Here is a 27,220-nt window from a genome sequence, read left to right on the forward strand (position 1 = left end):
CTACCAACTGCCCCAATTTCTATATAAAAAATTCTAACACCACACAATGCATAATCCCTGCTCTAATCTCTAAATTGTTGAGGGAAGAAATTTGAAAATAGATGAATTTAACCAGTAAGTAGTCATGTTTTAACGCTGAGAACCAACCCAACACAGTACCAAAGCACGCTGCCTCTCATACAAAAGTCCAGGTGGATGGAGGGTATGACTGAATGCTTACCAATACAGGACTCCCCGGATAGTGAATAGGTCCCATCATCATGAAAACCGCTTCTGCACTCACAGTGGTACCACCCTGGCAGGTTAACGCAGCGGGAATGGTTGTGGCACTCAATGATCCCCTCTGTACATTCATCAATATCTGCCTCAGAGAAAAACACAAGCCCACCAGGACATTAATGTCTTTTGACACTAACCTTTTAGTAAATACCCCAAACATGCTCATGTCAACATATCAACTGTAATTGTTTAGTCACCTGAAATGAAAGTTACAGGAAGAACCAAATCCCATTATTTCTAGAATCATACACACAAAAAAAAATTTGAAAGTTTCATTCATAGATGCTTTCTCATGCTTTGGACAATGAATGACACCTTATGGTCACTGGCAAACAAAGACACTCCTTACTACAAATGCTACGTTGGCATCTGGACAACCAAAATCTAAATTCAGAACACTTGGCACCATTTTAAAATTGGTATGCCTGATTTTTCTTGGATTCAGCATTTCTAAATTAGTAATTTCAGATATTACTTTGTGGTCTTTGAAAGATACTTATGAAAAAGTATAATATATATGATATATATAATCTGCAAAGCTTTGAAAAAAAGAACGATAACATGGAGGGTTTATTATCAGATTTCCTTGGCTAGTAGATAGTTTTTATTGGGAATAACTTTGACATCTTAAGAAACTAGCGTTCTTTGAAACACAGTTTGGGAACTATAGTTCTAATTTATCTAAAACTGCTGATTGACTACGCTAGTCAATCAAAGGTCTTCATTCCTCACTTATTTCTCATGAAAAGAAGTCTCCAGAGCTTTGTTTTTTCTCTCTGATCTGGTTCTTTAGAATCAGCAAATACATGGATCACACATAGATTTTCTAGCCCAAAGACTTGCCTCTGGGCTGAACTTCGTTGACTCCATTGCAGAAAGAAGAGTTACTGATTGTTATAGCAGGGTAAGTTCATTCTTCCAGGATTTTTCCATGTAATTATTTCTTGGAATATAGCCATTGCTGGCTAGGAATATTCTCCTATTTCTCTTGGAAATATCTCAACTAGGGCATATCTGAACAGAAATTTAATTAACATTGGAATATAACACATAATTAATAAAAGGCACCCTGGGATCTCTTTCAGCAGGTCTCTGCTTTTGTTATCAGCTCAGGGGCAATTAGTTACCAGAGGCCTATTACTCTGACATGTACTGAGTTGTGCATTGAGCTGTGAATTTAGTTTGAAAACTGGCACTCTCATCTCATGATATCCTAGCCTAGACAGGAAAAGCATGTTTCCTTAAACTGGACTACTCCAGTTTTTCCTTTTACCACCAAACTGCCATCTTCTTCCTCTATGGTATTCAGTTTCCATAGTCTTTTCATACACAGCATCCCTCAGTCTTCTTAAAGCCATCAGGATCCACCCAGTGTTTCTATGGCACTTTCAGATATTGCAGTCAGATGATGTGTGCATTTAATATGAGTCCTCAGAAAATGAATTCTCAACAATTATTTAGATTGTCATTTCTTAAATTTTACAGGCATAGGTTTTCTGAAACAGAATATAGATGACTAAAATTTTTGAAAATGGAAGTAGAATGTAACTGGGAGCTGTAGCTCAGAGAGAAAAAGGGCTTAACCTGTGTCACCATCATCTCAGTGCATTTTGAATATAAGGAAATGAGAGATACAAACATAAGCAGAAGACTGATTTTCAGAGATGACGTCTCTGTTAGGACAAAAGATAACATGAAACAACAACAAACTCGATATATTTGTTCTCAGAAAAGTTTTCATGATCCCCACAGACCCATCACATTTAGGCTGTCAACAGCATTATAGGTATCAATCACCTAATTATATGGTTAGTGTTGGGGAAACCAGGAGATACAAAAGAAAATGCATCTCAAATAGCAAAAGCAATCGTATAACCTGACTTGCCTAGGAAAATCCTACCTGTTCTTAAACTGCCCACCACTGCTAAAACAACCCAGTTTGCAGCATAAATTATCTGACCATTTTACATGTAATTCCATCCTAAATTTAATGGGAAGTTTTTAGAAAGAGCAGACATGATGAATGATGTGTAAATATGTTCTCAATTCATAGATATTTCTTTCCCAAAATTAAATGATGATACTGGATGTGGTGGTGCATACCACAGCAGCTCCGGAAGCTGGGGCAAGAGGATGGTGAGTCCAGTGCCAGCCTTAGCAAAAGTGAGGTGCTAAGCAACTCCACTGAGTTTAGACCCTGTCCCTAAATAAAATATAAAATAAGGCTGGGGATGTGGCTCATGGCTGAGTGCCCCTGAGTTAAAGCCCTGTCACCTGCCCCCCAAAAAATTAAATGATGAGATTAATGAGTTTTCATGATCTGGAAGGGCTGAAGTAATTGTATTAGACAGGAGACTTTTGTAGCCAGAGAAGACAATCAGACAATTTTGCATCTACAACTTCACCAGAGACACAAGTACATCTCTGAATTACATTGGAAATGACAAGAGTAGTGAAGATGTCGTTGGCTTGAAAGCTGCACTTTCCACAATAGATTCTGGGAACTTACTGGGAATAACCAGGGCTCATCACATACTGGCACCTGATAACAAGGCTGCACATTTATGTTCTCTGTGAAAGATTTGAAATTAAAAGCAGAAAATTCATTTTAGATACAACCATACTGCACATGGTAGGCTTTCAGCATGTTCATAAAACTGGCTCTTTCTTCTATGTAGTCTAAACAGTATTAAATGAAACTACCACAGACCTAAGTATGAAAAACACTTGGAGGTTTTCCAGCCACACACTGGGGAATTCACAAATTATAAATGATGGTTTCTCCCCAAGCTGGGTTGTGGCTGCCTTTGTCCTTAGAGATTTGTTTTCCCAGTCAGCATTTACTACTGGCAAACAAACAACACAGATGCTCTGGGAATGAGGTCCCTGTGAGTTCACTATGGACTTCGCCTCTCTTGCCCAAGAGAGGAAATTCTGGAAAATCACAGTGAACTCAGCTGCCCCTGTGTCAGCCATCCCAAAAGAAACAAACAAACAAACAAAAAATCCTTTTTCTTCCTATGCCAAGCCTAGGATTTTTGTTTAAATTTCAATTTAACTCAGCATTGACCTAGAAACATAATAGAGGAAACAAAAGATGCTGGGGGATTCTTGAGATTGCAACCGGTAGTGTTCATTTTTGTATCCTATCGCCAAGCGTCAACTACACAATAACAAACATTATTGCCCAGGACACACAGCTGAACCATGGTGAAAAGTGGAGTAAAACCACTGAGAGTGAGCCTGTATTTGGCACTCTTTTGTTATATCACTTTATCAGTGAATCAAGAAAGGATATAAAGACAATGCATGTATTTAATTTTCTAAATATTTTTGAGCTAAATACATATGTAAGAATTATTTTCATGCTGTGGTGTTTGCAAAGATGAATACGTCGTGATTGCTGAAATCCAGGAGTCCACAATCAAGGAAAAGAGGTATATATTTATACCTCTATATAAATATTATATATATTATATATATGTATATATTTATCATTCAAACCTCAACCAGTATCCCCCTTTCCAACCCTCCCTTCTCTAGTGACTCGGTACTTCTACACACAAATATCTTAGCACATATCTAAGTTTATCATTGATATTTCTTTTTTTGTTTCCATTATTCAAATGCAAGTTTTCCATGAACAAAAGTGACATATCCTTCAGGTTTACATTTCTCATGATAGCAAGTCAGTGGCATGCAATGGGAGAGGCTTGATAAAAGGTTATAGAATAGAATGAATGAATAAACTGAATGAATAATGTGGTGGATGAAAAGAAAAGTGATCAAGTGCTGCAACAGAATTCAAAATAGTGCAAGATTCCCTGCTGTATTCAAATTATAAGAATACAATGTCAATTCATAAAACTAAATATAATGGGGTTATACTTAGGTTATTTACCTCTAAAAGGCATCATGTGGTTTCTATTTAATATGTTGCGTCTACCTCTAATTTTCAGAGATTTTAAGGAGGCACAATAGGTAACAAAGGGACAGTTATAATTGCCCTCAGGGAACAATACTACCTGTACCATGAGTTTTATGCTTACTATTAGAAATAGATAAATACCTAAGGTTGTTCATAATATGTGTACTAAGCAATATGTTTATTCTTATTAGAAATGTATACAGAATTTTCTATGGAAGGCATTTATACACAAATACTAAAATAAAAATATTCTTGAATGAATGAATCTCTTCTTTCATCTAATCTTCTCTATATTGGATTTCTATTTGAAAATTTATAAAATTAATAGTCTTTTTCTTAAAGTTTTTTTTTTTTTCAAAGACAAGATTTTGTGTTTCCCTTTAATTGGTTAAAGCTTAAAGTAGTGGCTCAATCTGCAGTTGGATTACATCTTATGAAGGATCAGATACAGAGATGACAAAAGTTTTGGTATTTTCATTCATTTGGACAAAAGTTCATTGAGCACCCACCATGTTCTAAGCATTATAATACACCCTGTTATTCAGAGATAAAAAGACAAGGTCTTCATCTTCCAGACAGAGAGTCTGTTAGAGACAATTGCAATAAAATAAATTAATAAATAACGGTGGCTAAGAACACACACTTTGCAGGCTGTGGTTGTCATTCAGTGGTAGAGTGCTTGCCTGGCATGTGTGAGGCCCTAGGCTTCATTGTCAGCACCACATAAAAATAAATAAATAAATAAAGGTATTGTGTCCATCTGCAACTAAAAAAAGTTTGATTTTTTTTTAAAAGAACACATACTTTGCAGAGAAACAAAACTTAAATTCTTGTTCACCAATACTCTAATAGATGGTTTTGATATCTTAAGTCTTAACTTGTTGAGACTAAGAGATAATTTCTGAATCTTTTAAGGGATTCACTTAGATTTTGAGACAATTGTAATATTGTAAAATATTCAGTATATATAGTTATATAGTATAGATTTATAGCAGCTATAAATCTATACTATATAACCCCTAAAGATTTAAATTCTCCCCCACCCCCCAACAAAATAACATAAATTTAAGGACATGGAATTAGTAACATAAATTGCTACAAATATAGCAAACACAAAATTCAGTTGTTATCTAATATTTACCAGGGGTCAGGATTGTTATCAGTGGACAGAGACCTGTGGTAGAAAAAGCCTAGCTCTCTCATCTCTTCTTCTTTGGGGTTCCAAAGGTATGTCTTGGGCATTTCCCCATTTGCACGTAGGTGAGGCCATGTACCTGAGCTGTAGTTTAAGGGCAAGAAGTAATGGAATTCCAATATGACTCATGACATGCCCCATAGGAGCCTCCATGATATTTTCACCTGCTCATGGGAGGTCAATGTCTAGGGAACCCTTTGAAACGACATGATGAAAATGGTAGAGCCTTTGCCTGGCTCCCTGAACAACTGTGTAAAACATAAGACTTCCACAGACATGAAACTGTCATGGACTATTATATGAATGAGGAATAATAATAATATATTTCTTCCCAGGCACAGTGGTGTATGATTATAATCTTGGTTACTCAGGAGGCTTGGTTACTCAGGAGGATAAAGTTAAAATCCAGTATCAGCAACTTAGTAAGAGCCTGTCCCAAAAATAAAAAAGTGCTGGTGATGTACCTCAGGGGATAAGTACCCCTGGGTTCAATCTTCAGTACTATCAAAAACAAAAGAAAAAGAGCAAAAAAGAAAAAAGAAATCTGTTTCTTTTTTTTTTTTTTTCTGTTTTGTTTTGTTTTGTTTTTATTTGTACTCAGGATTGAACCCAGGGGTACTTAGCCACTGAACCACATCCCCAAACCTTTTTATTTTTATTTTGAGACAGGCTCTTGCTAAGTTGCTGAGACAGGCTTTGAACTTGCAATCCTCCTGCCTCAGCCTTTGGAGTCACTGGGATTATAGGTATGCAACATTACACCAGGCCATTTCTGTGTTACTGAGCCATGACACAGTTTGGGGCTACTTTATTGTTACAGCAAGTATCTCCTAACTGTTACAACAAAATTCTTTCCATAATTAAGGAAAAATACTGTGTCCAGGTTAGAACTCATACAGATGCAACCTGTAAAATCAAAAACAAGCCAACAACAAAAGCCTCAGCACCAATCACAGACTGTGTAGGCAGCTGCAGGAGCAGAACAAGCTTCTTGTTGAGTCGGGAGTCAAGACAACAACGTGCAAACCAGACAATGCTTTGCTAGACACACTAGCGTGTAGATCCAGGTTCCTTTATTTGCTAGCTATCTACTCTAAGAAAGTTGTTTATTGTTTTTTGAGCTTCCATTTCCTTGCTTCTCAGAGGAAAATATTACCTAGCTCATAATGTTACCTTCAGGATTGAACAAGATGAATGTAAAGCTACTCTACTAAATCAAGCAGACATTCATTAGGACTTTTAAGTATTGTTTTTCATTTATAATCCTTACTTGACCATGGACAAGCGATGTGTCCATGCCAAAACAGTCCAAGTCTCCAAGTCTCTGAGTTTCAATTCCTTCCATGAATAATTAGAGGATTGTGCTTTAGCACACTTAAGACTTCTTTCTACCCTTAACTTCTATAAGATGGGGTATCCAGGCTTTGAGTTTATGCCTGCATCTTCTACTAACCAGCTGAAAGAGTGCTAGAATGTTTAAGTAACCTTTTTGTGCCTTAGTTTCTTCATTAGTCAGGTTGCAACTAAAAAATACCTGTTTTGTCTGCCTCACAAACAAAGCTCCAATAAGATGTGAACAAACTCTGAAAAGTCAGTCATTTGCTGCACAAAATATGTGGTAACATCATTATTACTGTTTCTTCTTTGTAACCTGATTAGTAACTACTTTTGGTTCATTAAAGTAAAAACTACCTGCTATTAATAATGGTGTCAATGGCATGGGTGATATGGCTCTCTGCCTTTTGTGAATATGTTTCCTTATTGGCATTACAGGAGAGAATCAGTCTGCCTGGTTGTGTCCTTCTAGGTTTATTTCCAAAGTCTTTTTTGTTTGTTTTGTCTGTATATCTTCTAAACAAATTTCCCATTTTTTTCCATACAGAGACTGTATATTTATATTTCAACACCTCCCCTTTATTCTGGATCCCTTCTGACTTACACTTCTAATTAGACCTCTAACACAAATTCATATTCATTTTTTATCATTGCCTATAGATTAGCTCATCTGAAAGTTTTCTTCAGCCCAAACTCCTTTTGCCCAAAGTTTAACATATTGTGTGTCTTAGTTCACTCTGTGGCTATGATAAAATACCTGAGGTTGATATTATAAAGATATGATCCTTATTTAGATTACAGCTCTGGATATTTAAAAGCATAGTGATGATATCTGCTTGGCTTCTTGTGAGGGCCATGTTCTACTCCAGGTATGACAAAAACAGAAGAGGAAGCTGGCACATGTAAGAGGTCACATGGCAAGAGAGAAAAAGGAAGGTTCCAGGCTTCTTACATAAGAACCCACTGTCATAATAACTAATCAGTTCTCTCAGGAACTACATTATTCCCCTTCATGAGGCCACATAGAGCCCTTCTGACCTAAATACCTCTCAAGACTGTTAAAACAAGCACCAAGCCTCAACTCCTGTTTGGTGGGAACAAATCATGTTTGAACCAAAACACCATGTGTACTTCTATGTAGCAAACTCATTTTCTCCCAGCATTCCGTCAGGCTTATCCCCCATAAAAAATGAAATGTATATTAAAGTTCCTCTAATGACTTCCAAAGCTTTACATGATTTTCCTTCTCTCACCCATTTGAATTCATCTAGGACTCTTTTTTTTTTCCTTAACCAGGACAGTCACGTTGGCCTCCTAGGTATTCTTCAAGCAAATGAAACACACTCTAGCCTTTGCATATGCTGTTCCTTCTGCCTAAAATGTTTTCTCAGTTATCTCCATGGCTTAAACACACTCAAACATCTCAGCTCTTTACTGAGATGTTTGCTACTACATATAAAATTATAACCATCTCCTACTCATCAAAATCTAAATATCCCATCTGAGAAGATCTTGCCATACTTTTCTCCTTTATACTTAATACCATATGACAAGCTTATATTTACATGCATATCCTGTCTATTTTCTGTTTTATCCTTTACTACTTTGCAAGTCCTATGATGTCACATGAGAATATAACAGGACCAGGAACTTCATGAGTACTAATGAACATTTGCTGAATTTAAGGGGAAGAGTGAGGAAATGACAGAAGGTGGGAGGAAAAATACATTGGAAATTCTTCCTTTGACATAATTTTAAAAATCTGCTTTGCCTTCATCTGCTGCCAAAAAACATGCTTTGGTGCCTTATTCTCAGACCTAAATATGCAGTAGCAGTTCTTGGCTGGTCTTTCTGTCACTTTCTTCTCCAGCCCATAGCAATAGCAAACTAATCTTCCCAAGATTAATCACCCAGAGAGATTTAATTAAAATATACTAGCTGTTCTGGCACTCAATAGCTATTTCAGCGTAGGTAGGTCACTTTAAAATTCAATGAATTAATTCTTTCATTTATATGGGAAGCAAAAATTAAACCAAATCTGTGCTTTCTAGCTACTACTCTACAGATCACCAAATTTCTATGGAGGTTCTCTGAATCATATAAAGTGAATCTCCAGCTAGTTCTCCCTGGTAACTATGAACATCTATATATTTTTGTTGTAGAAACCTATGAACAATGAAGATTTTTGAAATATTACACTAGCTCATATTTATTCTAAGGCTGAATATTTTTTGATTCTGTGATTTTTGTTATATACTGTTTATCTATCCTCAATGTAAAAAAGCTCATACAAGGCATTCAAAGCATAAATAATTGACCCCACTTTCAGTACTATTTTGCTTTTACTTATCAAACTTCTTCAGCAAAAAACCTTTTCACTCTATAGAGTGGGTGCATTAGTACATATAAATTCCATACCCAATTTCATTTTGTGCTTCCCCTTCTGAAAATACTTGGGTTTTTTATTTATTTAAAATCAAATCATAAAATTTATTTCTACCAAGAAGTCCACTTTCTTTTTTTCTGAGTTCCTATAGTATTTAACAGTTCTGCCGCTCTATTTAACTCAGACACCATTTTGTTTTAGAATATTTCATGTTTCTTGCTATACTTTTTCTCTCCACCAAATACAAAGAATTTCTGAACTTCCAATTGTTAGTAATTTACTATGTATAAGATCCTCTGATAAATACTTCACATTTACTAATTTATTTGATCTTTATTTTAAACACTACTACTTTATTAGAAAATGGAGGCTTAGTTTTTTAATAATATGCATATAGTAAAATAGAGTGGTTATTTAAACTAAATTCCATTTGACTTCCAAATTCATATTAACCATTATACCATACAGCCTTCTATACATTTCGTAGGAAGGAGTTTTTCTTTTATTCTTATCTATAGCTAAGCTTCATTCATGTCTGAAAGTGATATAACTCATTGTTATTAAAAGATTTCCAGGTGAAAGCATTGAGCAGAGATTTCAGCCAATGGTACTACAGAGTAGGTGGAATTTACAGTTTTAATCTAGCCATGTTAAGTGCCTACTATAATGAAAAAATAAGCACTTCAGAGGATTGTCCAATATGCAATAAAAATTACTAGACATATAAAGGAATAGGAAAACATGGCTCATACTAAAAAAAAAAAAAGATGTTGACGAAACCAACCCTGCTCTAACCCACATGGTAACTTTAAAAGACAAGACTTACACTAGTGAACATGTGTTCAAGAATTTAAAGTAAATAGAAACACGTCAATAAATAATGAATTAACTTCTACCAACCAAGTTGGACTGGATATAGCATCCTACCTGAAAGAAACAAGAACACATTTTAAAACATACATATAAAATAAATGTTTCTAGTTACTGTAGATTCAGCAACAAAGGAGAGTGAGTCCTGAAAACTATGAAACAAATCAGAAAAATGCCTCATTGCCCAGAGGGTCTACCCTGAGAGAAGTCGAGCCCATGGTGCAGGGATGGAGAAACGAAAAGGAGCAACCTCATTTGATGATTCAAAGCTGACAGGTTGGAAAGAGCAAGGAAGCTAGGATTTTCTGGGCAGAGTATTGGAAAAGAGAGAGTTACAGAAAGTTAACTCTGAATTCCTGCAAAGACTACTATTCATGTGTTCAGTAGAAGCTAATCAGTAAGAATTTGATGAAACTACCCAAAGCAGAGGGATGAACAGCTAAATAGATTGAAGGCAATACTCCTTGCTCTACAGATGGAGAAAAATACTATATACTTCCATATTCAATGGTGCACTATACAGAAACAGTGCATAATTTCTAGAAAATCTCATAATTCATTGAATAATACTAGATAGAATAAACGAAAGTGTCCTGCCTCAATACTGGAAAGCAACCAATTTGATTAATTGAGTGGTAAGTAGGTGCTAAAGCACCTTTTGGCACTTTTCCTCCAAGCGACATCTTAACCTTGCTTAACTCTCTTGCCTCAGGAACACTGGCTTATAAATGTTGAAAAGCCCACAGAATCCCTATTACTCAGGATTTAGATTTCCTCTGTATTTCACCATGCCCATCTCTGTATTAGCTCCATTATTAGCCTGAATCTCTTCATGTTGTACTTTCCAGATGTCCTAGGCTAACATTGTTCCCCAAGGAATATTGGAATGCCATCACAAGAATGGGAAAGATATTTGGGGGAGGTAATAACAACCGATTTTCATTAGACCTCCTTTATGTTACTTCTATAGCACATTGTGAGATAGAAACATTGGCAAACAAAAAAAAAAAATGCTACTTAAACAGTATATGGCTTTCTCTTTGGAATGGAAAGGGCATGTTTTATATCTCTATATTCCTCTTGGTGTCAAGTCAACATTCTTGGTGCATGCATCCATTATTATGAGTAAGGCAAAAATTTAAAAGACATCAGAGCTTCCTCTCTGAATTGGAATTCCAGTGTCTATTTGAAGGCTTGCCCCTTGTAAGGGAAGGCTGGGAGGGTGACTTTCAGTTTTAGCTGGTGGCACTGCAGCAGATACCCATTCCTTACCCTCCAGCTCTGAGGTATCCAACTGTGTGCAGTTCAGTTTTCACCCCCTTTCTATATCCCAACTAATACAGAAGCCTCTCTTCCTTTCTGGTAGAAGAATTTTGCCTTGTTTACCTAAAGAGTAGTGATCCTTAATCTCAGGAAAAAAAAAAAATAGGCCCATCTCCCCGCTCCAGGGTTTGAATTACTCTTAGTTTAAACTAGTAGCTCTCTAAGTCTGGTCATCAAACTAACAGCATTAATATCAGCAGGAAGCATAAGCAAAAATGATCAAGTCCAACCTAACATACTGAATCAGAAATTCTTTGGATAAGCTCAGAAGCTGGCATTATAACAAGCTTTGCCAGAATTATCCTGGGGATAATACTTTGAGAATTCCAGGTCAACAGTAATGATAATATCCCAATTTCTTTTCCGAGTGATTTATCTAGATATAGGCTTGTGACCACATTTTGACTAATGAGAAGTAAGGGTGCTGGGGTGGCAACAGTCGTGGTGTCAGCTTTCATGGTGAAATAACAGAATTCCGAATGCTCATTCTGTTTTGCCAGCTGAATGAAGGACGTGATGAGTGGAGGTAGAAGCATCCTGGGACCAAGGGATACAAAACAATAAAATCACAGATACACAAAACTAGCCATTTGATACCCTGGAGCTGCTAAAACAACCCTGGATCTTCATATTGCCAGATTTCATGTCATTAGAAATAATTAAGGACTTTATTGTTTGTCACAATTACTTGAATTTTCTATTACTTCTGGCTAGGATGAATTCAAACAACAGATTCTTATTCCTGTTTTACACATAAAAAAGCAAGATACAGAGAGATAAAGTAATTTCTATATAGCAACATAACTATTGCATGTTATGGTTCATTTTAAACCAGTCTTTTTCTGATTTCAAAACTTCACTGATTATGCTCCCTCAATAGGTCAGACTGTCACTGCCATCAAACCACATGCCTAATGATGACCAGCAAAGAAAGGAGCTAGGGTTTACTTTTCCCCTTATGTCATTATAGTTAATCCTAAATTTCTCTATTCTTCTTTATGGGTTAAGAATCCTGGGTTAAAGTAGTAGTGAGAGTATTCTAAATGATGTTTTATTTCCCTGCTTAAAACGAGGAACACAGGTTATTTTATAATTTATTCTTCCAAGATGTTAAACCTATCCCTTTAAGGACAGGTCCACATTTTTTACTTTGAGTATTCCAATAGCCTGCATTATTCATAGTGGAGGTGTTTATGCAGACATGATAAATAAGATAATTTACCTCCAAATAAAACAAAGAGGCTTCAGCCCCCAATGAAAAATGAAGAATTTACATTTGTTCTTTAGAAAACTTTACCATATTTCTGTCACATTGGACTACACCCAGAGAAAAATCCTTTCATGTTATGTAGCAGTAGTCAAGTAACCATCATAATGAAAAAGTTATTTTGGAAAAAAATAAAAGCCTTTATATGTCAAAGTCACAAAGTTTTGCAACTTGTGTTTTTGAAGGGGGGCAAATAAAAGTGAATTGGAGAAGAAATTCAGAAAAGAAAATTCCAGAACACTCTTAACAGTACCACCAGGATTTAAGCTTCTAAGAGTATTTATACTGCTCCACATTATCTTGGATATACCTGGTTTGACAAAGTCTTTGAAGTAGGGATGCTGCTCAGAAAGAATCCAGACCTGGAGCTGGCCCCATAGTCAACAGAGCTAGGACTTAGAAATTTTAAGCTAGAACCAAGTAACTACAAGTGGAGTCAAAGTCATCATGTCATTTCTTGGTCAATAAAATGAAACACCTGCTGAGAAAAGCAACCTAGGTATCCAGAGAAGACAGACTTCTTAGAGGTTAGATTATAGGAGGTGAGAATCATTCAGAAATGAATTAAAGACTAAGTCATTGGCTACGATGATCTGTTGACTCTCCCTTCAGAAGAAGGGAACAACCAATAGCTCCTTGTAATGTTGGTGATGACCAAAAATGTCTAAATTCCTCATTCTTAGAAAACACTGAATCACAGTGGAATGGAGGAAGAAAATTTTTGCATGCTTCATATTCAAGGTCATATACTCCAGAGATGACAGGTTCCCAGCAGGCAACCTAAATGAGTGATGCAGTGCAGATGTTGGTAAACTAGTAAGAGTACATGTTCTGCCCAAGGGGAGCAGCTATTTTGCAGCTCTGGGAAATGTCACCATGCCAGTTTGCAATCCAGAAAAGACCAGCCCCTCACTCATTTGAAGGTTCACTGGTTAGGTCTTGCTGTGAGGTTGGTTTTGTTATTAGTTTTTGTTTGCAAAAACCATTTAGACCAACACTGTCAGGACACATAAAACACGATTTCATTAAACTTATGCTCTAATTTGCAAACTCAGAGCCCAATTACCATCCCTGTTCGTGTAGGAAAATCGAGGCCCAATCAGAAAAGCAATTTTCCTAAGGTTTTCTTGTTGATCAAATATATAGCAGCACGCATCACAAATAATTTCACCATCAGTTTAAAGAGTAGCAATGCCAAATTTCTAGACATATTTAAAAGTAGCGAATATAGATTTTTTTTTCTTTTGTATCTATAGGCATTTATCATTTGATATGTGCCCAGGATCTTTGCTAGATGCTGAAATTATAAATGAATAAAAGAAGGAACATTTTTTAAATGCCTTTTAAGTACTGTTTTAATCCCCAGACAATACTGAGAAGTACAACTTTCCCTATTTTATAGATTAGGAAATGAATAACATCTGTCACTTTCCCAATGCTATAGGACAGAATGTGATAGAGCTGGGATTCAAATCTAGATCTGTTTATTGCCAAACCTTCTGCTCTTCTACGATGCAATGTTGTTTCTTCATTTTTTCCCACCTCTGTGAAAACATAAATAACCAAACATGACCTCTTCCCTGAGCACTTCAAAGTGTACTGAGGGAAACAGGCACATAGACAGACATCCCCCTGGGGGAAACACAATGACACAGAGAGTCTACAGCATTTCTGGGAAGACATCCAGAGCTGGCCCTGTAGGAAGCTACTCATTCAGCTCAGCAGAGCTTCAGTTGCTTCCTTCCCCAACCCATAGTGAACTAAATTTCAGATGCCAATTTGCTCTTTGTAATCTCTAGTTAGTGCCCTGGCTTCAAAATCCAAGCCAGATCATGGAGTTCCTAAGAGAGTCTTTTTTGATGTGAAATATTGTACCTTGATGGTTTGGCAATAATAGTGATCCCTTAGGGAAGGTGCAGCATAAAATCATGATCAATGTGTGATCATATATAGGATCTTGTTTGATCCTCATACCCCACAGTGAATTGCACACAATAGGGTTCAAATTCTCCCTCAAAATATGATGCTACTGAGGCCCAGAGAGAAAATTGCTGAAGGTGGAGAAACCCAGATGAGTTCTTCCAAGCTCTATGCTCTTTGTAGAAAGAAAATGAGTTATATGTTGAAGTGGGATTTTATTCCTTTTAAATACTTCTATAGGGTTCCTTTTCATAGACTGAGCTGTCATGCTTCCTGTTCTTTTCCGTTTCAGTAACTTTCATTAAGCTGTTTCCCTCCCATTCTTTGTCCCTGGATGGTGCCAAAGACAGATTTTGAGAACAGAGTAGAATTAGAGCAGCCACCGAAGACCACAGATTGCCGATACTGAGCTCCACGTGAAAAGCAGTATGAAAATGGTGCAAATGTCTAATGCATCATTGAAATCTAAGAATAAAGAGAAATTATTAAATGCCTTGGATCAATAAAGAGTGTCAAGGAAAAGCAAAGTTATATTTCAAAGACTTTCACAGTTTCTTCATTGCCACACTCCACCTCCAACTATGAAGGATGCTCTCACTAAGAATGACTCTGTCACTCACTGCCATCATCATGACCACGAGGATCACGCACACCAGCTAATTCCTGGCTTTTCAGTAATGACATTGGCAAAGGATCAAATAAGTTGAAAACCAATCCTCAAAAAAATGAAACAGGGCTGAACATTATAAAAAGAATGGTTTACCAACTTATAAGGAAGAGAAAAAAAAATGTTCAAGTCCCTGTGCCAGATCTATTCCTGTGGTGTTAGGATAGATATCTAGACCCAGTCTGCCCTCTAGCAAGGAACAGCCCACACATGTTGTGTAGTTATATTTATCACATGGAGAATTATATTTAAAAAGTAAATTAGAAGCCAACATTAAGAACTTAGAGATTTTTACATACACACTCTGGATTCCTAAAATCTCTCTCTTAAAAAGTCTAATCAGGAAATCCTCAACTCACGCTGCCATGAGGTAACAGTTGGCAGTGGATGAAGGCTGGCTGCCCAAAGACTCTCCACTGCAGAGCAGACCATGTCTCACTCACTTTACTTATCCTTAACAAACTTAGACCCCTGAGGCGGTGACACTTGCCCTCATGTTGATAAGGGCAACAAAATGTCTATACTTTTTGGATGGTATACCTCTGACATTGTAAATATTTTTGATATGTAACTCCATTATAAGCAGTTTTATATAACACATATACATAAAAGTTAAGATTGATATACTTAAGGCAAATATTTTAATTAACAATTTAAATAGACAATGCTAATTGAATTTTTATTAATTTCACAAAACTCCTCTCCTTAATACATTACTTTTTAAATTTGCAAAGTGATGAAATATGTTTAGCTGAATCAGCAAATCCTTTTAATCTTGTACCTTTTTTTATGCTAAATAATGTTGCTAAGATATTCATTTGTAATTAAAGTCATTTAATATTAAAACTTTATATTTTTAATATGATAACCAACAAAGAGAGATGTTCTAATATTTCAGCACTGCATCAAGTGTGCCCAGTTCTGAGAGGTTCTGGGAGCCTAGGAGCCCAGGAGCTCAGATAAGAGCACATCTCCCAATGTTCCTTTTGCATACTGAGCAGTATATTAGGCTCTGAGACACATATTCTGCACTCAAACTAAACCTATCTCAGACTCGGACTCTACTCATTACTGACCATGGAACCAGAGATTATCAATTTCAGTCATAATTTATTCAGAAGCAAAATCACATATATATTGTGATTTTCAAACAAGATAATATTTCCAAGTTAATTATGGATCTTAGATTTCAGAAACTATGCTCAACAGCAGGCAACTTTTATTATTATAAATCTCATTACTTTCTCCCTATTTTAGCTTGTTTAATGTCATGATTATCTCTGGCTGACTTGGGGTATCAGACATGCCTTTGAGAAAGTTTGCCTCCCCATTTTTAGTTTTTCCTTTTCAATCTATATAAATATTTTTCCTCTAAAGTTTAAAATTATTTCTTTTATAGAATAGTGAAAAGTAGAGTCACTATTATTTGGCAAATGTATTTTTTTTCAAATATCATGTCATCAGTCTCTCTCTCTCTCTCTCTCTCTCTCTCTCTCTCTCACACACACACACACACACACACACACACACACACACACAACTAGCAGGGACATTTTTTTACAAAAGAGCAATTCCATATTATTTTTAGAAAAAAAAATTATACTCTCATTAGAGGGAACAGTTTGCATGTGGCTTCACTTCCCATTACTCAAATATTTTTTCATAGGCATTAATTTTTCCTATGGTGTTGACTATAATTCAGGGAGTAAAATGGTGTTGGAGGGTGGAAAATTACAAATCAAAACCTAATTGAGCAGCGGGGAGAGACTGATTGGCACCAACAAGCACCTCTTTTGTGCAGCTTCAGTGGGACTGCCTGGGGTCCCAGACCATAGCTAACTCTGGCCTTACCACTTGAGAATAAATTTGGTGTCCAATCACCTTGAATGCTTGCTTTGATTAGGTGTATAAGTGCCATTAACTTTACTTTCTTACTAAAAAATGACCAAATATGTTTTTATGTAGAACTCATCAATCATCAATTGAGTACTAGTTACAGAGCAAGCAATGTCCTGAGGTATTTGAGGCAGAAAATTCAGTGAGATGGAATGTAAATGGACATTGTTAATTTATATCTGTCACAACTATTTTTCTACATATATAGTTTTTATTCATAGACAGCTTGGGGTTGAATTCACAGATGTATCCTTTATTCTTATTTTCCTCATCTTTAAAATAGAGATACCAAGTCTTTCCTTATAAACTTGTGGGCATTAAATGAGACATGTACTTATTATTTATATTTGATGAATATAAATGTTATATTTCCTTTTTCTCCATTGTTATCAGGGATAAAAAGTTGAATAAGACTTGCTCCTGCTTCTGAGGAGCTCATTTTCTTTGAAGGAGATAAGCACACACAAAATTAAAATATCAGACAACATTATAATATAGTTACACATCAAATGCTTTAAGTATAAAATTGAAGTTGCAATGTCATCCTAACCATAAAATGTACAATCAATTCCTTGCATGACATTCCCTGATAACATGAATTCAACATAAAATGATTTTTGAGTACATAATTTGCTCTTTCTCTGTCTAGCCCACATTCTCAAACGGAGGTGGGATAAAGTGCTTATCTTTCGAGGAGATGTAGAAAGAGGAGAAGAAAAGCCCAGCATTAAACAGTAGGCAGGAATGAGAATGTGTCTTATGTTGCCAATATTTTGTTAGCTCAGTCTTCTGGGACCATCTCACTAACATCAATTCACTAAGACATCTATGAAATAGCTGCTACTTTCAGCCAAGACATAGGAACTAGATACATCTTTAGTGTGCTATTAAGGCATAAGGGAATCATTTCCAGGTTGCGGCATATAAGCAGAAAGGTCTAGATGATTTGTGTTCTGAAGCTGGCTCATTTGGGTAGGCTCATGCCAATTATTTCTTCAACCTTGTTATGATGTAACCTTGTATTTCAAACAATACAGAATTTTAGGCCCACAATCTTCATTACATAGGATTGACTGTGTTATGGTTTAGATATGAAATGTCCCCCAAAAGCTCATGTGTGAGACAGCATAAGAGGGTTTAGAGGGGGAAATGTTTGGGTTATGAGAGCCTTAACCTAAGCAGAGCATTAATCCTCTGATAGGGATCAACTAGACAGTATCAATAGGCAGGTAGGATATGGATAAAGGAGGTAGATCCCTGAGGGCATGTATTTGGGGTACATTTTGTCCTTGTCGACTAGAGCTGTTTCTCTGCTTCCCAGTGCCATGTCCCCACCTGCCTTCCTCTACCACAATCTTTCACCATGATGTTCTGTCCCATCTAAGGTGCCAAAGAATGGAGTCAGCCATCTATGGATGAAGACCTCTGAAACTTTGATCCCCCAAATGGACTTTTCTTTCTCTAAGGTCAGGTCAGGTATTTTGGTAACAGAAGCAAAAAAGCTGACTAAAGCAGGCTGTATCTGTGTTTTAGCACAGGATTTGAATGGCATTACAACTCCTGAAAGATATGGACCTCCTTCCCCTTGTTCTCATCCCATACCACTCCTCCCAGCTTAGCACATGGACAAATGCTGACCTGCCCAAATCCATCATTGATCCTGGAGTTTTTGCCCTCTCCACTACCTCTTCGTAGAGTGTTCCTAATATACACAACTAGCTGCTCCTTCCATTATCTAGTTCTTAGCTCAAATGTCAGAGTCTAAAGGACTCCTCCTTCACTACCCTTTCTAAAGTATTTTCATCTTTCCATTATCCTAAATTCTTATCTTCATAGTATTAAATAGTATCTGGTCTGCATACTGCCTCTCTTTCTCCACTAGAATGTAAGCCCACCATGACAGGGACATTGTCTATCTTATCCACTACCATGTTGTCTGGTAGAAGGCTTCTTTGTGTTGGGCCCTGCTGAATCAAGTAAAATAAGCCAGGTAGTAACTACTCTCTCTAGAGTAAAAGTACAAATAAAAAATGAATGGGTTAGAGGAAGGAGATTTTTGCAGTGAATATATTTACTGGAATATATTTGGAGATAACCTAGTAATAATAATAGTGATGGTAACAACAATAGTTAGCACACATTGAATACTTACTCTGCCAACCATTATTCTAAGAGCTTTATGCATATTAGCTCACTTAATTCCTTCAACAACCTGATAAAATAGATACTATCATTATCCTTATTTTACCAATAAAGAGATAGAGGCTCAGAGAAGTTATTTAAATTGCCCTAGAAATGGAAGGAGGTGATGTATAAACAGTGATAATACATTTCCATTCTCTTCGCTAAAACTAGTATTTCAAATCAAATCACCATAGTAGCAAGCACGACAATCTTATTGAAAGAATGAGCAAATATACCTCAGGTATCTTCAGCAAGGATAAATGGACACAAATGAACAGCTGTGAAGCGGGAAGTTCATATAATAAAGCAGGGGACCATAAGGAGAGTGATCAAAAGGTTAATAAGTACAGGAAATGAATAAGACATTTTTTTAAATAGTTCAAGAGCTCAGTGTAGAAAAAACGGGGTAGATGGATCACAGCCACAGTTATATCTTTTCATATTACATGAACTAATACCACAGTTTAAGCATACTCTGCCAGGCTGGATCATGACATTGTGGAAGATTTGGGCAGGAGCAAATACATTGCAGTATATCCATCCCCTCAAATTGTCTAGGTTCAGCCCTCAACATATGCTTATATTTTAGCACAGAGATATGTGTGAGTAGGGAAAGATGGATAACAGAAAAAACTCAACTGAGCTTCTTCTTTCCATACAATTCAAGTAAAGGGCAGAAATGGGGATTTCCTAGTCTGCTTTAAGAAAATGCTTTACAAATTCCATACAGCACATCTAAATTGCATTTGGATTCTGTGCTCCACTCCAGCATGGTTATTTATGGTGTTTATTGAATACACCCACTATTCTCTGGCTCTCTGCACATACATAAATACAATGTCTAAAAGGCATTCATTATGGCTCATGATATATAATTGGAAACAAGATGTGGCCAGTCATGCATTTACCGACATTACAAAATCATGTAAAGTCTTCCTGGCCTACTCATAGAGGGCTGGAGAAGCCTTGTCATTTAATAAAAATACCTAAGGTGTTAATTAGGCCTCAGTCCCCTGACTTTTCAATGAGACTTTTAGTTCATGGGTTATCATTGTCTTACATACATTCAGTGCCTCTCCTAATAGATAAAACACAAAAATTAACCAGATAATCAGTAGTGGTTTTAGAATTCTCAGCAGCTTTAGAATGAATTTTAATCATGACTAGCTCAATTCTAATACTAACAATTTTTTGTTCATCTATATATATATACTTGTCATTTTTAGGAAATGCTACAGTAATTTAAAAAGGTGCAAAAATAACACAATAAAAGCAAAAGAACCCATCACCTAGTTTAGTAGGTAAATCATAACTAATAAAGTTAAAGCCCATTATACCTGATTATATCTTCTCAAAGAAACTAGTATACTGATCATAGTTTTCTTATTCTCATGTATTTATTGTTTATGTCTAGCAATAGTTTTAATTAAATAAACTATTATATATCTGAATAATAGGTTCTTTAGTATTCAGTCGATAAGATGTTTCTGAGGATTAATTCATATGGAGAAAGGCTTATGTTTAATGAAGAAGACAAGACATGGAATTGTTACTTGCAATAACAAATGTACACACTATATATATATGTATATATATGTATATACATATATATATACATATATATACACATACACATATATAACTATATATATATAACTATATATATATAATTCAAATGTACACACAATTTTATATATATAAAATCCAAATGCACACACAATTTATATATATGTATATCTATATAATTCAACCTATATTTAGATCTATTTAGATAGTTGAAAGGGCAGAAATAATTACCAGTGACTCTTGTGATAATGTAACTTAATTTTCCCTACCCTACATCCATGCTTCAACCTAATTGGTTCTTTGACACTAGGAACTGCAACAACAACAACAAAAAAGTCTCATTAGTGTGTGAAGTGAAAAATAAGAGAGCAATTAAGAGTAACCTAATCATTTCTAGCTCTAATTTCTGCTCCCATGTAATCTTTATATACAACAATAGATGGTCATGTTTTGCATTTTTAACATGGTATCAGTGACATCAGGCTGCACATATAATTGTGTAACTTTCTTTATTCACTCAACATTGTTTTGACATTTACCCACTTTGAAAGGAGTAAACCTTAATTGTTAACTTCCAGTGCTGTTTATTATATCTGTCCTCTCTTTGATGGGTATTTAGTTCTCAGATGTTGCAATCATAATCAATGAAGCTGTGAACAACCCTGTCAAGTAGATGTGGAAAAATTTTTCAGTTATATTTCCAGACTGAAATGGTTGGGTCAGAGTGTGTGCAAAACCAACAATAATAAACTATAAAACAATTCCCCAAAATGTCTATAAATTTACACTCCAGCTAAAAATATTCAACAGTCGTTTTTTTTTTTTTTTTTGTTATTGTTGTTGTTGTTGTTGTTACTCTGTGGTCAATATTCTGTCAAAAGTTTCAATTTTTGTCACCACTGGAGGTGTAAAATGGTATTACCAGGTTTTTAAAATTTATCTGATACTTTGTTATCCTTTTCATATAGATTTTTTTCAAATTACTTTATAATCTATGTATTTTCCAGTCATGTAGCATATATTTTCATTTTGTGGTAGTGGGCACTGAGAATTTCTTTGATGAATATTAGGGAAATCCTGATGTAGAAAAATACTCAATACTTTTCATTGTCATATGTTTTTTAAAGGATTCATAGATTCATTATTAAAAATGATGTTTTCTATAGCTTTGTGGTAGAGATCCAGTACATCAGTTCCTAAGATTTTTTTTTTCTTTAACATTGAATTTACTTTTTCTAGGATTTTTCTTTTTTGACATGGTTCTGTGTATTTTTCTCCTTATATCATTATATGTAATAAGCTGCACTGATAAATTAGCTATTAAGACAGTCCTATATTTCTGGGATAAAACCAACTGGTTCATGCTTTTTGTTTGTCTTTTTGTTTTTGGAACTGGAGATTGAGCCTAGTTTTGCTTAACAACTGAGCTATATCCCAGCCCATTTTTATTTTTATTTTGAGAAAGGGCATTGCAAAGTTACTCAGGGGATCATTAAGTTGCTGAGGATAGCTTTGAACTTGTCTCTGCCTCCTGTCTCTGTCTCCCATAACATTGTTCATGTTTTCTTTTAATAATCATTTTAGATTATTTTGCTAATATTTATTTAGCAAATATATATATATATATATATATATATATATATATATATATATATATATATATATATTGATCTTTGATTAATTTGGTGGCCTTTATATTAAATATATTAAGTAAAACTGAAAACTAGCTCCACATTTTTATTCTTTGGCATATTTTATAGACATGTCTATAATACACTTCCTGAATGTTCAGCTGATCTTGTTTATTCTTAATCTGTTTGGATCTGTGTGGCTAGGTGAGCACAGATTTTTTAAGTAAAAATTTTAAATGTTATGTGTCTATTCAATTCTATTCTTGGTACAATTTTGGTAAATTATAATTTTCTAATAACTTGTTTACTTTATCTAAATTTGCAAAATTTTCATAACATTGATTATTTTAAGAAATAATTGTTATATCCATATTTAAGTCCCCTTTCTTTTATCTAAATGATTATTTGCATTTTATCTCTTTATCCTGGATTAGGCTTTACTTACATAATAAATATAGTGTTACATATATTTTTAATCTTTTCAAAGAAACAATACTAACTTTTGGTGATTCTCTACTATTTTTTTCTCATTTTATTTCTTTATGCTATGTCATCTTAATTTTACTCTTTGATTTCTGATGTTTTACTCTGTGGTTATTTTTCACTAACTCCATAAGTTATATACTTTGCTTGTTAATTTTAGCCCCTCTTCTATTGACACAAAATATACAAAGTAATTTGAAAAACCACTTAAGGTCTATAATCACATTTGATTTCATATTTTAGTTCCTGGAATGTCTGCTGAGATTCAGTAAGTCCTTTCTCTGAACCACTGGGACATGCTATTCTATCTTTTAAATTTTTCTGAGTCTCATTCATATTCCTTGAGGATTTTAATGGAAGATCTTCTTAGTAAAAACTTCATGAAATTGAAGTTGGTGGCAAATTCCTCCAGAAGGAGTAAGCTTCTGTTTCCTTCCGATGACTCAGGAGGTTAAAAAACTCAATGTCAATTTAAGTTAGTGTTTTAGAATAGGATTCTGCCAGGCTACAAAAAATAATGTAAATCCAGACTTCTTTAAAAAGTATTTTTATAAGGAGTGAAAATATTCTATGAAGAAAAAAGTGTTTTTGTTGTAGCCCATAAGTTTGATATGTTATGTTTACCTTTGTATTTCTTTCAAGAAATATCTAAATTTATCTTTTGGTTCTCTTAATGAACTATTGTTCATCCAGGAACACGCTGTTAACACTCCATATATTTACAGTTTCTGAAGTCTCATGTTGTTATTTTGTCATGGTAGACACAAAAGACACATGGTATGATTTTAATTTTTGAACATTTGTTGAGACTTGTTTTGTGGCCTAATATATGGTCTATTCTAGAGAGTATTCCATGTGCTAAAGAAAAGAATGTGTATTCTGCAAATCATGGATAAAATATTCTGTAAATATCAAGTCCATTTGATCTATGCTACAGGAAATCTGATGTTTGCTGATTTTTTAAACTCTGGATGACACATTCATTGATAAAAGTGGGGTATCAAAAGCTCCTATTATTATGATAGTAAAGCCCATATTTGTCTTTAGATCTATAGTGTTTGTTTACAACATTGAATGCTGTGATATGGCATCTATATTTACAATTTTTGTATTTTTCTTGAGAATTGATCCCTTGAATGTCGTTTAGTGACCTTTGTCTCTTTTTCTAGCTCCCATCTTTAAATCTGCTTTGTCTGATATAAGACCAGCCACTCCTGCTTTCTTCTAGTTTCCATTTGCATGGAGTGTCTTTTTCATCCTTTCACTTTCATTTATGTGCCTTTATTGTCAAGGTGAGTTTCTTATAGGCAGCATTAAATTGGGTCTAGTTTTTGTATCTCTTCATCCAGTCTGTATGTTTTAACTGGGGTATTTCGTGTGTTTACATTCACGATTATTATAGATATGTAAGGACTTATTCCTGTTATCGTGTTAAATTTCTCCTGTTTGTTTTGAAGATTGCCATGTTGTATCCTTCCTCTGTCCTAGTTCATCTTTATGGTTTGGTGGTCTATTGTTTTGATCAGGTTTAATACTTATTTATTTTTTCTTTTGTGCATCTCCCTTAACAGTGGGCTTTATATTTTCACATGGTTTCATGATGATTATTATTTTTATTTTGCTTCTAGATATAGAACTCCCTTAAGTCTATTTTGTAAAACTAGTCTGAAGGTAATGAATTTCCTCATTTTTTGCTTGTCTAGAAAGTGCTCATTTATTCTTTATTTCTGAAAGATAGCATTGTCAACATTGTTGAAAGTTATTGTCTTTTAAAATTTGGGATGTGTGAATCTATTTCCTCCTAGCAAATAAAGTTACTATTACACAATCTGTTGTTAGTATAATGTAGAATCCCTTATATGTGACTTGGTACTTTTCTCTTGCAGTTTCTAGAATTCTCTTTTCTTGTACTTTTGATAATATGGTTATAATATATTAGGGCAAGGATCTTCTATTCCTGTCTACTTAGGGTCTTTGGGGACTTCTGCATATTTATATCATCCCCAAGATTGGGAAGTTTTCAACTAAAAGATGCATTTTTTTCAAAATTCCCCCATGCATTTTGATTTGATGGAAAGAATTTAGCAGTCTTGACTTTGAACCCTGATTCTGCTTCTACCAAAATATGATCTTATGCAAATTTCGAATCTATTATAGTTTGAGCCTGGCTTTGTGCCTAAAAATCAGGAGAAAACATTACATGAACAGAGTGGTGATTTAATAATCATGGAATGAACTCACATAACAGAGTGCCTAGAAATAATGTAGGTTCAACATATGTGATGATCTTTCTAAATATTTTTTTCATTTCTTCCTTGGGCAAGACAGAATGGCCAATGAACAAGGGAAAAACTAGTAGGTCCTTCCCTGGTGGAAATGATGGTAAGGTTTATCATCTTTATGACTGTGAACTTAAAATGGTATTTCTATAACAAATGCATACAGACTATCTCCTCCATGGAATGCAGTAAAGGACAGGATTCCAAGCTTGGAACATCAAAGTGGGTCTCACATCTCCAGGGTTTCAGCCCTTAATGCATTTTGATGGGTAGATGTTTTTAAATTATAACAATCACTATTTTAGGTGCTTTGTATGTATTAGTTTCTTTAATACCTCCATGAACTAGACAAAGTGCATGTGCTATTTTCCATATAAGGAAACCAAAGCCCCAAATTGCACAGTGAGAATACATCAAAGCTGGATAAACGTCATTTTAATCCAGACCTACTTGGATATTCATACTAAATAACACAGAATTATTAGACACAGAATATGCAGCATTATTTTTTTAAATTCCATTTGGGACACAATGGGGTAGATAGTCATAAACAAATCATTAAAATCATGACTGAAGCAGCATGACATTGGGTGAAGTTGGACCTATAAATTGTTGGATAGAGGTAGAAGGTCACTGTGTTGAAAACAGCTACTCTATGAGTCCACAGTTCCAGATCATCATTATTATGCTCCTTTAAGTGTTTTGAGAATGTCAGAATAAAATCATAATTTCAGCAAATGTCCGTCAATTTAACAACTCTTTAAAGGATAATAATCCAACCCATATTTGGATACTGACCTTTATAAAATATCCTTAAGATAGGATACCTAATTTATAAAAAAATGCCATTTGTGTGGGGAGATGTTGGGGGTGGGCAGGGGATCCACTACTGAACTATCACCCCAGCCCTTTTGATTTTTATTTTGACACAGGGTCTAGTCAAATTCTGGCCTCAAACTTTAGATCCCCCTGCTTCAGCCTCCCAAGTCACTGGAATTTTGCTGGTATTACAGGTGTGTGCCACTGCATGTCACTGAGTAAATGCATTTTTAACAAATATACCAGCATAGTTTTTAAAATTCATTTTTAGCTGTCTTATTGTATTAGGATATTTATATTATAAAATCCTGCATGCTGGTGGCTCTGGACTAATCAGATGGTTTTGGGATTTTGTTGTTTTGCACTCAAGCGAAAACTCAGAATTCTAATCTCCACTCATTTAACAATCATTTACTTAGAGACTACTATGAACAAAACTAGTCATAGAAGATACACAGAAAAAAGATGTGATTCCCACTTCTGAGGTTTTAATTTGGTACAGAAAAAAACAGAAAAATAATGATAATATTCTAACATTTAAAGTGGACGGGATTATTCAAAGTGATTTGAGAGTGAAGAAGAAAGGCTTTATTAGAGATGAGAACTAAGAAACATTGTATAGACACAGCACCTCAGTTGGTAAGTTTCAGTATAATTTTTATCAGATGGATATGAAAGAGAATTAAAGTATAGTGATACCATATGTAAAAAGGCTGGATAAAGGATAAAATGAAAAAAAAATCAAAAAATATTGAGGTATTTAGTGCAACTGGAATACATGACTTATGGGGCAATGGGGGTGGCCAAGAGATGAGTTTATAGGATGGGGTCGAAGTTTTATGGAAATACTTGACTCCTTTTCAAGTTTAATCACCAACTTGATAGTGGGAAATCATCTATAGATTTTCCGCAGGAGCATGACACCACATTTCTAGTTTGACAAGATCACCAGTGACAATGGGCCCTTGTGTTTCACTATTCATTGTACTTTTGATAAGATATAAATAAGTGGCCTGGTTATATTTTGCTCCAATTTTATAGGTAACATTCTGATCTTGGCAACATTATGAGATCCCATAAGAAAATAACTCAAAATAAATATCAAATTGATTTAATGAATTTTTTGTGGAAATACCAGGGCTTGTGTGAACTACGCATCATACTTGGCTTCACATGGTAGTCTAGGGAATGG

At 35.0% G+C, this 27,220-nt stretch overlaps 1 protein-coding gene across 3 annotated transcripts in view; it reads right to left on the bottom strand.

Annotated features, from left to right (window-relative positions):
* Positions 1–27,220, bottom strand: part of Nell1 (neural EGFL like 1) — a 794,610-nt gene that overhangs the window by 38,433 nt on the left and 728,957 nt on the right. For 2 of the 3 annotated variants that reach the window (XM_071617126.1, XM_071617124.1), the window contains one exon: positions 221–361. The exons of the other annotated variant lie outside the window; for it this stretch is intronic. In XM_071617126.1, the coding sequence (XP_071473227.1) occupies positions 221–361 (141 nt within the window). The remainder of the gene's footprint in view (positions 1–220; positions 362–27,220) is intronic. 3 annotated transcript variants of the gene reach the window in all.

This window comes from Marmota flaviventris, chromosome 9 (assembly GCF_047511675.1).
Source record: "Marmota flaviventris isolate mMarFla1 chromosome 9, mMarFla1.hap1, whole genome shotgun sequence".
Lineage (NCBI taxonomy): Eukaryota > Metazoa > Chordata > Mammalia > Rodentia > Sciuridae > Marmota > Marmota flaviventris.